This window comes from Peromyscus leucopus, chromosome 9 (genome assembly GCF_004664715.2).
Source record: "Peromyscus leucopus breed LL Stock chromosome 9, UCI_PerLeu_2.1, whole genome shotgun sequence".
NCBI classification, from domain to species: Eukaryota; Metazoa; Chordata; class Mammalia; order Rodentia; family Cricetidae; genus Peromyscus; species Peromyscus leucopus.
Window position 1 is genome coordinate 107,613,471 of NC_051070.1, and position 14,647 is coordinate 107,628,117.

Consider the following 14,647-nt stretch of genomic DNA (forward strand, 5'->3'; position numbering starts at 1 on the left):
TCTTCTTTAGTAAGTGGTAAAATGGGTACCATTTTTCATGACTAGAAGAACAATCTTATGTAAGAATGTAGAAAGGGGCAATTCACAGACAATCCTGCAACTAAAGTGACTTAGAAAATGGAACGAAATACAGCCAAGGATTCTATGTAGAAGGATCTGAATTCAAGTCAACTTCTAGAGAAACAATGTGTATGACCATCACTTAAGAGGAATGCCAATACTGTATGCTCTACTTTAAAAAATAGTTTAACAGTACCTAGAAGATTAATACAAACATGCTTAAATCTAGCTGGCAGCTAAAAAAGAGACTGTAAAAAATGAAGGTTTAGGCTTGGTCTCTTCGGTAATATGTCAACTAGAACAAAGTCTGTTTAAATGAAACAGTCATGTGGTAGTTTAATTAAACATCCTTTATCAATAAACATGATTTGCTAAATGAATACCTTGGCCTCTACGCAAAATCCTTTTCTAAAATTACTACTTAACAGAAGAAAGGAGTATAATAGAAAACACAGCCATGAACTGATGTACTATACAATTCAACTAAGGGGAGAAGTTCTTTAATATGACTATTACAGAAAGAAGAGAAAGTGAGTATTGCCCTTAATGAGTAATTTCCCCATAAGGAAAGATGTCTCATATATAGTCAGCTACTTGCAAAATCACATAAAAGCCCTCATATTTCATAACCATAATCGCAAATTATTAACCTTAGGAGGTCCCTGGGATCACAGATGTATTATCCTGGCAATATGAACTTTTCTTGAACATTATATTGCTATTATTATCATTATAGATGAGAGTAACTGTTTCATTTTACAAATTTAAATCTTAAAGGTACATGCATGGTAGTGCATGCCTACAATCCCAGTATTTGGGATGTTAAGGCAGAAAGATCAGGAGTTCAAGGTCAACTTCAGCTAATGAGTTCAAGGCTAGCCTTAACTACATCACACTCTCTCAAAAGAACCAACCAATCAGCCAAACAGCCAAGCAAAATACTCCCAATTTTCTATAAATCAAGCGGTATCTGAATGTATTACATTCATTCACTATTCCAAGCCCAATTTCAAATTACTGTGTAACCAAATAAGATTTCTCTGTTTTTTATGTAAATGTCAGTTTCTTTTCTTTCTTTCTTTCTTTCTTTTTTTTTGGAGCTGAGGATCGAACCCAGGGCCTTGTGCTTGCTAGGCTAGGCAAGCACTCTACCACTAAGCTAAATCCCCAACCAGTCAGTTTCTTTTTTTTTCTTTTTTTTGGTTTTTCGAGACAGGGTTTCTCTGTGTAGTTTTGCGCCTTTCCTGGAACTCACTTGGTAGCCCAGGCTGGCCTCGAACTCACAGAGATCCGCCTGCCTCTGCCTCCCGAGTGCTGGGATTAAAGGTGTGCGCCACCACCGCCCGGCATCAGTTTCTTTTTTTAAAAGGATTTTTGGGCTGGAGAGATGGCTCAGAGGTTAAGAGCACTGACTGCTCTTCCAGAGGGCCTGAGTTCAATTCCCAGCAACCACATGATGGCTCACAACCACCTGTAATGAGATCTGGTACCCTCTTCTGGCCTGCAGTCATATATGCTGTATACATAATAAATAAATCTTTTTTTTTTTTTTTTAAAAAAAAAGGATTTTTATGTGTGTGCACATGTGTTATGTGCACAAATGTCATGGTGTATGTGTAGACAACATTTGGAAGCCACTTTTTACTTCCACTCTGGGACCTAGGGATGGAATTCAGATATCAGGACTATGTGACAAGCACCTTTCTTGCTGAGTCATTCACCAGCCTTTTCTCACTATTATCATGGTCATTGTTTTCATCCTTTTCCTCTTTCACATATAGCTCTGGCTGGCCTAGAACTTGGATGTTGACCAGGCTGGTCTCAAGTTCAGAGATCCTCCTGCCTCTGCCTCAGAGTGCTGGGATTAAAGGTGTGTACCATTAAGTCCTACATTTCTCATTTTCTTACAGAGCCAAGAAGGAACTCACTCTCTACCTCTCTCTCTATGTGTGCGTGTGCGTGTGTGCGTGTGTGCGCGCGTGCGCGTGCGTGCGTGCGTGCGTGAGTGCGTGCGTGTGTGTGTGTGTGTGTGTGTGTGTGTGTGTGTGTGTGTGTGTGAAGTGCAGTCAGTCAGGAGAAATAGGTTTAAAATCTTTGTGACAATTCTCCAGTTCGGTTCCAGTATGCATAACCACCCAAATAAAATGAATTATTCTATGTCTGTATCATGTAAAAATAGCAGACTTCACTGGAAATGGACATGAGGGAGGCAGACAGACATGGGGTCTGGGAAAGAGAGGATAAGAGATAGAAATATAGATAGAAAGACATTCAAGGAGAGAGAAAGAAGGGGCAACCAACAGCTATCAAGTATCATCCGATTTTAAACTTCCCAACATCTTTTCTTTCTAATGCAGATTTTTCAAAGCTCTGGGTATGTATATTTGAAATGCATTTTCAATCAGCAACATGTACACAAATTTGTACATAAGCCAGGCCATAACAGTCCTTGCCCATGTAGGGAAGACATTTACATATTTCACTATATGATAATTACAGATTATTTTTAGAAGACAACAGAAAAAAGCTAGTCAGGCAACCTCACTTTGTTCTAAACAAAACATTTGGCATTGTCAAGGGAAGAAGTCAGTAAAGGGTCAGAGAGTTATTAATGTGTGTTTTCCCTTCCATACTTATAGAGAAACATCATTAACTAAAATCTGAGAACATTACTGGAATTAGATTTTACACACACACACACACACACACACACACACACACACACTTTTAAATTAAGAATCAATCCCACTGGTATATAGTAAATCAAGTCCAAAGCACTATAACCTCCACTTTAAAACAGAAGCAAGTGATAATATGAGATCTAGCCAGAAAGTCATTTCTGGCTCCTTTGTGAGGCACTCTGCCATATGGCCCCAGCAGCATTTTCAATTCAGGGAAGAGGCAGATGTAAAAGCCTCCTGGGCTGCCCACTGCTGAGACCCACAATTTATCTCTGACCATCTAGTTTCCATGTGATTTCAGAAGCATCAATGCTAATCACATTGGAAGCCTTTATATAAATGTTCAGGCTGAGAAAGGCAAGCAGGGGAAAAGGTCAGAAGTATTTAACATAACTAAGCAGGCCTGGAAGAACACAACAATAAATAAAAGAAGGAAGGCTTATTCAATTTATTGACGTCAGCCTCCCACCACATACTTTTACCATTTTTCTTATTCAATCAAGGAGCTAGCCCTATCTCACTTGAGACTGAATTTTCTCTCTCTCTCTCTCTCCCGACTCCCCCTGAATTGCCAGAAGTTATAAATGTAAATACAAACCATCAAGCAAGCAAGGAAGGAAGGAGGGAGGGAGGAAAAGAGGGAAGGAGGGAGGAAGAAAGGAAGGAAGGAAGGAAGGAACAAGGAAGGAAGGAAGGAAGGAAGGGAAAACACATTATTTGTTTAACAAATGGTTTATTGTACTTCTAGGAGCATGGGGAAAAGGGAGCTTTGTTTTCTCTTCCATTTCTGGAGTATTCTCAGAGCACTCTGCTTTAGCAAGGTAGTCAGACATGAAATGCACCAGGCCTGAGCAGAACAGTGTTTCAGTCTCATTTCTATAGGTAAGTCATATGCTCTCCAAAACCTCATCATATACAAACTTCCCTGCCCAGGAACTCCCACAGAGAGAAGGACAGTGAGCCATAACAGACACATCAGTGGTTATGAATAGTCATCATTTTTGTTGTTTGTTAGGTTAGGGGCTGGAGAGATGACTCAGAGGTTAAGAGCACTGACTGCTCTTCTGGAGGACCTAGGTTCTATTCCCAGCACCCACATGGCAGCTCACAACTGTCTGAAACTCCAATTCCAGGGCATCTGACACCCTCACACCAATGCACAAAAAATAAAATGAGCCGGGTGTTGGTGGCACATGCCTTTAATCTCAGGACTCAGGAGGCAGAGCCAGGTGAATCTCTGTGAGTTCGAAGCCAGCCTGGGCTACCAAGTGAATTCCAGGAAAGGCGCAAAGCTACATAGAGAAACGCTGTTTCGAAAAACCAAATTAATTAATTAATTAAAAATTAAAAAAAAAAACAACAACCAACCAAACAAACAAAACACCTCATAAGAGGAGGCAGGTACACACTGCTGAAAAGTACTGTCCTGGCAGATAGCTGAAGTCACTTGACCTGTGACTTGAATCTTGAAGGGAGAATAAAAATCACATGGAAAGAAGGGCAGTTCAGAAAGTTACAAGGTTTAAAAACAAGACAACTTCCACCTAAGAATAAGAACAAAGGATTTAGCTTGCCTAGTTTCTATAACTAGTACACTTAACACAATTGTTGCTCGCTGTCTATTTGGGCTATACAGAATAAATATCACCCTCATAAACTCAACTACAGCTTGAATGTGGAAACACGCCACACAATGGATGTTTATGCAAATAAAAAGCATGAGATACAGCATGGATACCACCCAGTTTGCCAACAATGGGATTTTAAGGAAATTCTCTTACATTGATACCATTATTTTTTGGTTGCTAATACTCCCCTTATTGTTGATAGTATAGTCTGACTGTATAACAGGGATTTCCATTCATCTTTTAATGTTTGCAAGCCCTTAATATAACTTGAGGATTATGCTAGCCTGAGAGTATTCTTTTTGTTTTGTTTTTAGAGACAGTTTTTTTTTGTGTAGCCCTATAGACAAGGCTGGCCTCGAACTCACAGATACCCGCCTGCCTCTGCCTCCCAGTGCTGGGATTAAAGGTGTGTGCCACCACCACCTAGCTGAGTATTCTTGCATTTAAATAATTTTATATTTTTCATTTGCTTTAAAAATCCTATAAATGTACTGAAATGTCTTAATTTTGATTTTTTTAATTAAAAAATTATATCAGCTACTAATCAGCTTTATTCTAGAGTTCTTCTCATCTCCAGGGAGAGAAGTATTTTGTAATTGTAAAAGACTTAACACAGGCCTTTGGAATTAACACTATGGTACTGGAGAGAATTATAAATACATTTTTGCACCGTCATGTCGAGCTGTCAGAAATGCTGCCCATATAGAATAAGTTTCACTAAAAACAATGCAAACCCACCACCTAGATTTCAGTCTCAAATAAAGGAATCAAGGACCCTTAGATAATGGCTGGTTCCAGGGCTGGGGAATGGATAATATAAACCTAGAACATTTTATGACTCCAAAAGGGAAAGCTATGTTCAAAAACATGATGGGAATTTGCCAAAAGTGCTCACGAGCCTATTTTTAAATAGCATTAATGATCAAAGAAAAATATAAATAGTAAAATGAATGATAATTACATTAAATTATATGATGTACAAAAAGATCATTAGTCCATTGGAATATTAAAAAAAATAGGAGTTAAGGGATAGATCTTCCTTACAATAGAATTTTAGTTAATAAACAGAAAATAAAATAGAAAAATTACAATAGGCAAACACTATCATAATAAATGCAGAAAAGATCAACCAACAGATGCTAAAACTAGTTTGGAAAAATGTGATACCATTTGCAGTATTTTATTTTTCCTAAGAAAACACAGAAGGTAAGTTCTTTTTCAGTGGGAGAACCCAGAAGCCATTACCTTGGCCAGCTGAACCAACTCTAAGATGAATTATAAGCCCATTAATGTGAATGGTTGGGAAGGACACAAGACCAGTTTTGTGATATTTCTGCCCAAAACCATGACCTACCCCTGTGCCATGGCTCACACATAGAATCTTAGCAGTAGAAGACTGAGAAAGGAGAACCACTGAGAATCTGAAGTCAGCCTGGTCCATAGAGTGAGACCTTGTTTAAAAAAAAAAAAAGCATGACCTCATTCTAATTGTGAAATAACATTAGCCACGTTCAGATGGAAAACATTTTACAGGATAACTAATGAGTAGTCTTCAAGGAGGCCAAAGTCATAAAAGGAAGGGAAAATTCTAAGGAACAGGTTGGAGGAATCTAAGCAGACACATGTAATGTAAGATGCTAGTTACGAGCTGGATTAGAAAAAAAGGTAACAAAAATTATAAGATTTCATAAGGCTGTGGAAAAGTTAAGCATTAAGCCAGTATTAACTGTCTAGATGTCATTATTTTTATTATGTACAAAAGATGTTAAAGCAAAACTACATGAATTGTACACAAGAACTCTTGGGTTTTATTTCTGCAACTTTTGTTAAGTCTAAAAGTAAGTTTTTAAGAAACTACATCATTACAAAAAGATAAATTAAAATGAAAGGTTCCACTGTAACGTTCTACTTGGAAGATAAGAAGGGGCTGCAATGTGGCTTTGTGCGTATGTTAAGACTGTTCCTAACGGGTGCACTGCCTATACCTATGGCGCACATCCTCAGAACCAGAGCACACTGGGATTTCAGATGGCACAGGTGGGCATCACGCTTACCCCAGTGTGAAGGAGGAGGACAGGAGAGCTTTCTGAAGGTTTGCCTCTGCCAGAGAAGAAATTCATATTCTAGTCAAATTCCATAAAGATATGCTCAGATAAAGCAAGAAAAAGAAGCAAGAGCTGAAGAATTAGCAGTGGGAATAAGGTGGGGAAACATGTTATTTATTTGCCAATAACGTTTCTTATAATGTTTTTATGTGGACAGATGACAGAATACTCACTTGAAAAGTAGCTGAAGTCTAAACATTTATGGATGTATTAATTAATTAATCATAATGTATAAATCTGACAAATAATTTGAATACTCCTTAAAAATTACACTGATAAATTAATCATGTCTATTAAAAAAAGAAAGTCACAGCCGGGTGGTGGTGGCGCACGCCTTTAATCCCAGCACTCGGGAGGCAGAGGCAGGCGGATCTCTGTGAGTTTGAGGCCAGCCTGGGCTACCAAGTGAGTTCCAGGAAAGGCGCAAAACTACACAGAGAAACCCTGTCTTGAAAAACCAAAAAAAAAAAAGAAAGTCACTTCATATTTTTAATCCCTCCTCCCCACACACATAGACACAAAATTCCTTCAAGACTTTATATTCTTTTCTTTGAGATAGTTATACTGTGTAGCCCTGGCTAGTCTGGAACTCGCTATGTATACCAGGCTGGTCTTGAACTAACAGAGTCTACTTGCCTCTGACCTCTCTCAAGTGCTGGATTAAAGGTATGTGCCACCATGTCCAGTGACTATATTTTTATGTAAGATCTTTACAGAAATGAAGGCTTTTATTCCCATTTTAAAAATTGCTTCATCATAGGATTATAATATGCAACAAACGTTCCTGTGACTAATCAAAGTGAGCAACAGATGGAACACAAGCATTCAGAAGAGGACAGTCTAAGAGTATGGAGAGAACACAGGCACTGAAGTAACTGAGATGAAGCCTGGTTGTGATTAACTGGCTCTAGGACTCCGATAAAGCTCTTTACCTCTGTGAACTTTAATTATCTTGTCTGAAAAATGGTCAAAACATCACCTGAATAAAATGCTTATTAACTCTATGACAAGTCACTCAAAAATATTCGTTTCTTCCACTCGTCACAAGGTACTCTCTGAAAACATACCTATTGAAGTTAATGTCTGGGTAGCTAGAATACTCTGATTTCATCTTGGCATTCCGTCGGGGGAATGTGCAGAAGAAAGCATTAGCTAAAAGACTGGCGATCTGTTCCTGCGACATTGTGATAGAATGATTCATCTTCTGTTTCAGGAGCGGTATTGGCTGATGGAGGAAACAAAAGTACAGATGAGAAAAGCAATAATTAGTTTAGCAATTTTGAAGACAGAGGTACCAAATTGCATTTTCTAAATTAAGGCAGGAATAATTTCAAGCCATTCTTGAGTCCTTAAATCAGCAATACTGTTAAAGTCAAGGGCTGACATTGGAGAGGATTAGAGAAATGTACTCATCAATCAAGGTGCAGATTTCTTTCTTTCTTTCTTTCTTTCTTTCTTTCTTTCTTTCTTTCTTTCTTTTCTTTCTTCCTTCCCCTCCCTCCCTCCCTCCCTCCCTCCCTCCCTCCCTCCCTTCTTTCTTTCTTTCTTTCTTGGAGCTGAGGACCGAACCCAGGGCCTTGCGCTTGCTAGGCAAGTGTTCTACCACTGAGCTAAATCCCCAACCCCAAGGTGCAGATTTCTAATCATAATGATACTGAAGAGCACACAAAGTATTACCTACAAGGGAAAACCAAGAGTGCCTCAGCAAATAGACATTAACAAATTACCCTTGTAATGAAAATTAAAACTAGATGGAGTAAAAATGCAATACTGAGTTGAACTATTATTGTGTATGTTATGTTCTTACATTAAAAATGGTGGGATCGGCCGGGCGTTGGTGGCGCACGCCTTTAGTCCCAGCACTCGGGAGGCAGAGGCAGGCGGATCTCTGTGAGTTCGAGGCCAGCCTGGGCTACCAAGTGAGCTCCAGGAAAGGCGCAAAGCTACACAGAGAAACCCTGTCTCGAAAAAACCAAAAAAAAAAAAAAAAAAAAAAATGGTGGGATGAAGTACTTTTTCTTAGTCTAAAATAAAATAATTAATATGATTGAATAAATGAGTCATTTCTTCTATTCTAAATCAAACTGCACATTGTTAATTTCTTTATCAGAACCAAATCTAATTTTACGAAAGTATTTAATAGAACACTTGAAAACTGCCACACAGAACTATGTGTAACTTGTAAAAATGAAGGCATTTCCTATATAATAAAACACCCGAAGTCAAGGAAGATGCGGAACATTTTCCTTTAGTTTTTTGCATCTAAAAATGTCTTCTTGTGGCAACCCAAACATCATGACTACATGGGACCTGAGCATTGTGTTCAATGTGTTTTGTTCTAATTTAAATGCTTACACCGTGGTTTTAAAGACACGCTGCTGAAACAAAAGAGCATCTACCAGTTTCCCATGAGTAGTTAAGTTCAAAATAGTCCCCTTGACGCTTTAGAGACCTGTCCTTCTCCCTTCAGCAGCACTCTGAACGAGAGTGCTGGTGTCCACACAGATCTCAAGCCATCAGCCCTCAGGCACCGCCCCCCCCAACTGCACTCAAGGCGAGGCAGTTTAGACGGCAGGACTGCATTTTCCAGTTAGCAGCAAACACAAACCAGTGTGAGAAGGACAGTCTGACGGCAACAATCTAAAAACAATCAGAGGTAGGCAACAGGGGCAAGTAAAGAAACTGCAGCGGTCCTCTCTTAAAAGACAGAGAGCCAAACAGTTCAAACGGATCTCTATTTTCTCTGCAAAACGTTCATTTGCAAGTCAGCCCTGAGGTTAGGCAGGGCAACCGAGTATAGATAACACTCTTGATTGGCTTTAACTTCGAACTCTAATTTACCAAGTTATTCATAAAAATGATTTCAAAAACTAGTAAATATTTTAGGCTTAATTGACTTGACACACAAATATTTCTTAACCCCTGTCAAATAGAATCTTAAAAGAGAGTAAGTAGTTTCCTTTCTTGGTGAGAAGAAATGCATAAAACCCACACTTGAGGAAACAAGAGTAGGAATCTTACTGGCAACTGCTCAGCTAGAAAAAGTAAGAGGCTAAATACCTTACAACATATTTCAAAAGTTCCAAAATTTGATTCCTTTGATTTTCTTTTTTAGGAATCCTAATATCCTCTTAGGTTTGGCCTGTAGTGTGTTAATATGGCAAATCATTAAATACAAGCATATGCAATTTAACTTGTCAAAAACATATCTCTACCTCAAATTAAAATGTTAATTGTTTACAACAGAGCAGACTTTTCTGTAAAGAACAGAGCATGGAATTAAGACTTTCTCCCATTAGTATTCTAATGAAAGAAGGAAGGTATTCTAAGCCAGGATAAAAAGCTAGACAGACATTACTTAGCAACTTACTATAACTTACTGATTTAAATTATTTTGAAGAATAAATATTTCATGAAATAAAATATGGACACCTCTCTTAGAGCATGTGAGAAGGCAGCAAAGGAGTGTGTCACCCACGTCTAAAGAGTAGGCACTGTCCTTCTGAACCAAACATTGAATTAAAAGAGCATCTAAGTGAATAAGTTCCACATGAAACCCAGAAGACGGAAGAGGATCTCCCTTCCAGGAGAATATCATCTAGTGGGAGAAAACAGGTAAAGCCATGAGTCAAAAACAAGGTGTGAACTACGAGCTGAATGTTCCAAGATGATTAGGTTCCCTGGGAAAGCAGGAAGGCTTTGCAGCAGAAGTAGCAAAAGAGGGCTAGGAAGTAGGAGGCGCTTCACAAGGAAGGAGAGCAAACGAAAAGGAGAGACAGAACAGTAGCAAGCAGCTTCCAAGACAAATAACAAGAGCCTTTTAAAATACATTCTCTATCTAGTAACATAAACTTTATTTCAGACACAATATGTTGCTGAGGTGTACCAAAGTCAGGCAGCCTTGGAAACCCCACCCTAGAATGCTAATGAGCATGGCATAGAGTATGCATTGGTTTTTGACTGAGGAGAACATGGCCCAAGGTAGGCATTTGGCATGTCTAGGATATTTGGGGCTGTCCTCAAAGACTGTGCTTACAGCACACACTCTGGGTGTATCATCCCATCCACCCAGAAATGATTCAGCCTAAAACAGCCACAGGGCCCCCATGGAGCAAGTGTTAGCAGAATCCTGTCTAGCATCCAAGTACAAGGAAGCTAGCCCTAGAAATAGAAGACAAAGACAAATTCAGACCACTGTGGGGAAAAAAACACATGAAGAAAACTATGAAGAGCAAAACAACAACCTTCTGAAGAGTTTAAAAGTATGTTCACAAGCTCCTTACTACTTCTCCTTTAGGAGTGAGTCTCCAGTGGATGCTCCACATCCAGATACACACAGGCAGCACTAATTAAACTCAGAGGGAGAAAAAAAAGAAAAAAAAGAGTATATGATGTTGAGAGGGCATCTGAAAGGAGGCTGTGGGAAGAGTGAGGGTGAGTATGATCAAAATACACCGTTTATATGGATGAGATGCTAAAAAAATAATAAAGATTACATTAAAACAGAACAACTGGAGGAGTCTAATTCCTTTCCCCTTGGGAATGGCCTAGACTAAGTGACTAGCTTCCAATAAGAAGAAAGAGAGTAGAAGTGACACCGGATGAGATCTGGCCCTAAGAAGCACTACCGCTTCCCTGCTCTCTCCTTTGCATGGAGGAAGGCAGCAACCACGTCCTGAGGAACTGGTCAGCATTTGGCAAGGCTCAAGGGAGGTTCCTGCAAAGGTGTAAGGGAGGCTCCAGTCAAGCCTCTAGGTGGCCACAGTCCTCCCTAACACCCTGACTGCAGCAGCCACAAGAGAGAGCAGGAGCCACAACTTACTCAGCCAGCTGCTCTCAAATTCATGACCAACAGAAACTAAGCCGCTGGCACATGTCTACTGTTTTAAGTCACTACATTTTGAGGTTATCTGTTGGGAGCAATACGTAATTAATGCATTCCAAACAAAATTATGTAATATAGTATTTTTTCTTTTAGTTTTAAAAGTTAAAAAAAAATACCATGAATTCAACTGCTATGGTAATGTATCACTTTGTAGGAAGGTGAGAGAGATGTAGATTAAACCATGTTGAAAAAAGCATACCAAACTCACTAGTCTCTTTTAAAGTAATGATTTTAAGAAGACATTGTTTAAACAAATGGAGGAAAAGGAGTCTGAGTAAACAAACTGCAACAATGGAAAGGGAGCGCGAACTGAATGCTGCAACTGTAATGTTCTTTGGCAGCGTCCTCTCTAGCTACTAGCCTCTCCATGGTACAGCAGAGGTGCCACGTTCTTTAGCAGAATCCTCTTTCCCACCTTAGCCATTTGAGTCCAAGGAAAGCACTAAGGAAGTTACCTTTACTAACCTGGGTGCAAATATTCGGCAGACAGAGTGCAATTTTCACCATGTCAGGTAAAATGGACTGATACAAATGTTGAGCCTCTGCTTCTTCAAGGACCTGAAAACCAATGAGATATATTGTGGGAACAGTAGGTGGGAACAGTAACCATGTGGTAATTGTGAACTCCCACTGTAAGGTGCAGTGGCATCACCAACCAACACGTGTAGAAACAAACCAACAGGTTCACCAACCAACTTACAAATCCGTATCATTCACCTAAGTGTCTTCCAAAAACAAAGTATCCCCAAATCAAGTCTCTCTCACATCAACAACATTCACCAATAAATGTAATATTTGTAAAACCAGCAAGTCAGCTCAGCAGGGAAAGGCACTTGCCACCAAGCCTAATGACCTGAGTTCAATTCCCCAGGTCCTATATGGTTGAAGAAGACTCCTCTACAAGATGTCCTCTGACCTCCGTATGCACACATGCATGTGTGCACAGATACACACACACACATACAAACAAATAAATATAATTTTTAATGCAATACTTGTAAATAAAAAACAACGCACTCTGCCCTTGGTTATGTCAGCTGAAAACTGAACACCAAGGGCTCTCTCAGAAGACCTAAAGGACCCATTTAATTTCAATAGTCACTAACTGTAGCAGGAATATTAAAGAGTCTTATTAATAAAATCAAACCTGAGGCCAGTTATTGGGGCAAATGCTGGAAGATCAGAGAAGCAGAACAAGCCACAGCTTCCTCACCTTGCCAGTTCCTCAGCTGATCCTGTTTCCTCAGACTGGAAGCCTCTGAGTCCTTATCCAGAATGAATCTCAGTTGAACTGCTGCTTGAAAGCCTGAAAGCTTAAGCAGCCAAATGCTTCTAGTTTCTGGTCTTCACAACTTATATATCTTTTTGCTTTCTGCCATCACTCCCTGGGATTAAAGGTGTGTCACCATGCCTGGCTGTTTCCAATGTGGCCTTGAACTCACAGAGATCCAGAGGGAATTTCTACCTCTGGAATGCTAGGATTAAAGATGTGAGTGCCACCATCTTCTAGCCTTTGTATCTAGTGGCTGTTCTGTCTCTGACCCCAGATAAGTTTATTAGAGTGCACAGTATTTTGGGGAACACAATATCACCACATTGCCCCTTATTTTTGTCTAAAATTAAAAAAGCTTATAACTAATACAAGAAAAATTATATCCAATAAGTATATACAATATACACAGTCAAAAATTACATTAACGATGTCTAGTCCATTAACACTTGACAGATTCAGACAAAAAACTCCATTATAGCCGGGCGTTGGTGGCGCACGCCTTTAATCCCAGCACTCGGGAGGCAGAGCCAGGCGGATCTCTGTGAGTTCGAGGCCAGCCTGGGCTACCAAGTGAGCTCCAGGAAAGGCGCAAAGCTACACAGAGAAACCCTGTCTCGAAAAACCAAAAAAAAAAAAAAACCAAAAAAAAAAACTCCATTATATATATTAACAATGTCCAGTCCAGTAACATTTGATAAACTCAGACAAAAAATTTTCATTACTTATCCTATTTAAAACAAGTAGTTCCTTTTTAAAAGTATTTTTCCTTTTCATTAGATTCAGTAGTCTACCTTTTGTCATTTTTATCTTTCCCTTTTTCTTTTTAAAATAGATTCAAAGATCTACCCATTTATCCCATATTTTTTTTACCTTTTTTCTCAGAGTAGATCTACCTCATATCTATATTTTCTTCTTTCTTTTTCCTTTTTTTAAAAACAAAAACTCTGAATCTAATCTCCATGTTCAGTTTTTTCCCTGACCATTAACAATTAACAACTTGTAACCAACCATTGTAAACAATGACAATATCCAAAACTCATTAAATGACCAAAAACCTCTCATCCCACCTCTTGGGAATGTGGGTGTCGTAATTCTTAAAATTACTTCCTGCTTTCTGGGGGTGAAGACATCTTTAGGGAATCCTGAAAAGAAAATTTTTGGGTTAACTGTCAAGTCCTGTATCATTTGTTCAGTCGCTGCATAATGAGCAAGTGCAGGGCTTGTTTCAAGTCCTTGTTCAAGCAGTCTGTCAGGCTGGATCATCTCAGCTAGCCATCTCAAAATTGTCCTGAGTAGTCTGTAGTCCAAAGTCGATCTTTTGGTGGTGTTAATCAGCTTAATGGCTTTACCATAGTCCATGTGGAATCATCCTTGTGGGATCCTGTCATCATTTTGAAGATTTCAAAGTTGTTGTTAGGTGTGGTCATGGTTCCCTGTAGACCTCTCTCTCTCTCTCTCTCTCTCTCTCTCTCTCTCTCTCTCTCTCTCTCTCTCTCTCTCTCTTTTTGCCTCCTCTGTGGTTTGAAGAAATCACACTCTGATAAATGTCTATCTCTCGGAACCATAAATGTTCTTCCCTAGAAGAGAAAATCTTCACAGCAATTTCTCTCCACCATTTGCCTTGCCAAACTTTTCCAAACTGACCTTTGTCAATGCTTTCTTGTAACATGATGGTTCTGGCAATTCTTCTCTGAACAAGCAGTAGTAAACCCTTCATCTCAGGTAGGAGCATCACCACAGTCACCAAAGGATGAGAAGAAGCCAGCAATTCGGAGCAGCAGCGCTGCCTCCATGGTCCCACTGTTTGTGGCTCGGCCCCAACTGAAGCTTGTCCTAGGTTGGCCTCAAACTCGGGATCCTCCTGCTTCTGCCTTCTTCAGTAAATCCAACCGGCGTGTGCCACCACAACCGGCCAAGTGTAGCATGGGCCTAGGCTGGGGCCCACAAGGCCACAGGCAAGCAGCTTTTTCATGAATTCATACCACGAACATTGGGCGCCAGATGTAGCATGAATC

The 14,647-nt window shown here is 39.6% G+C and overlaps 1 protein-coding gene across 5 annotated transcripts in view; it reads right to left on the reverse strand.

The window, feature by feature from the left end:
* Positions 1–14,647, reverse strand: part of Parg (poly(ADP-ribose) glycohydrolase) — a 116,610-nt gene that overhangs the window by 55,946 nt on the left and 46,017 nt on the right. For 4 of the 5 annotated variants that reach the window (XM_037208729.1, XM_028878387.2, XM_037208728.1 and 1 more), the window contains 2 exons: positions 11,825–11,917; positions 7,542–7,699 (listed from right to left, as the gene is read on the reverse strand). In XM_037208729.1, coding sequence (XP_037064624.1) covers positions 7,542–7,699; positions 11,825–11,917 — 251 coding nt within the window. The remainder of the gene's footprint in view (positions 1–7,541; positions 7,700–11,824; positions 11,918–14,647) is intronic. The other variant, XM_028878386.2, reaches the window with a different exon arrangement.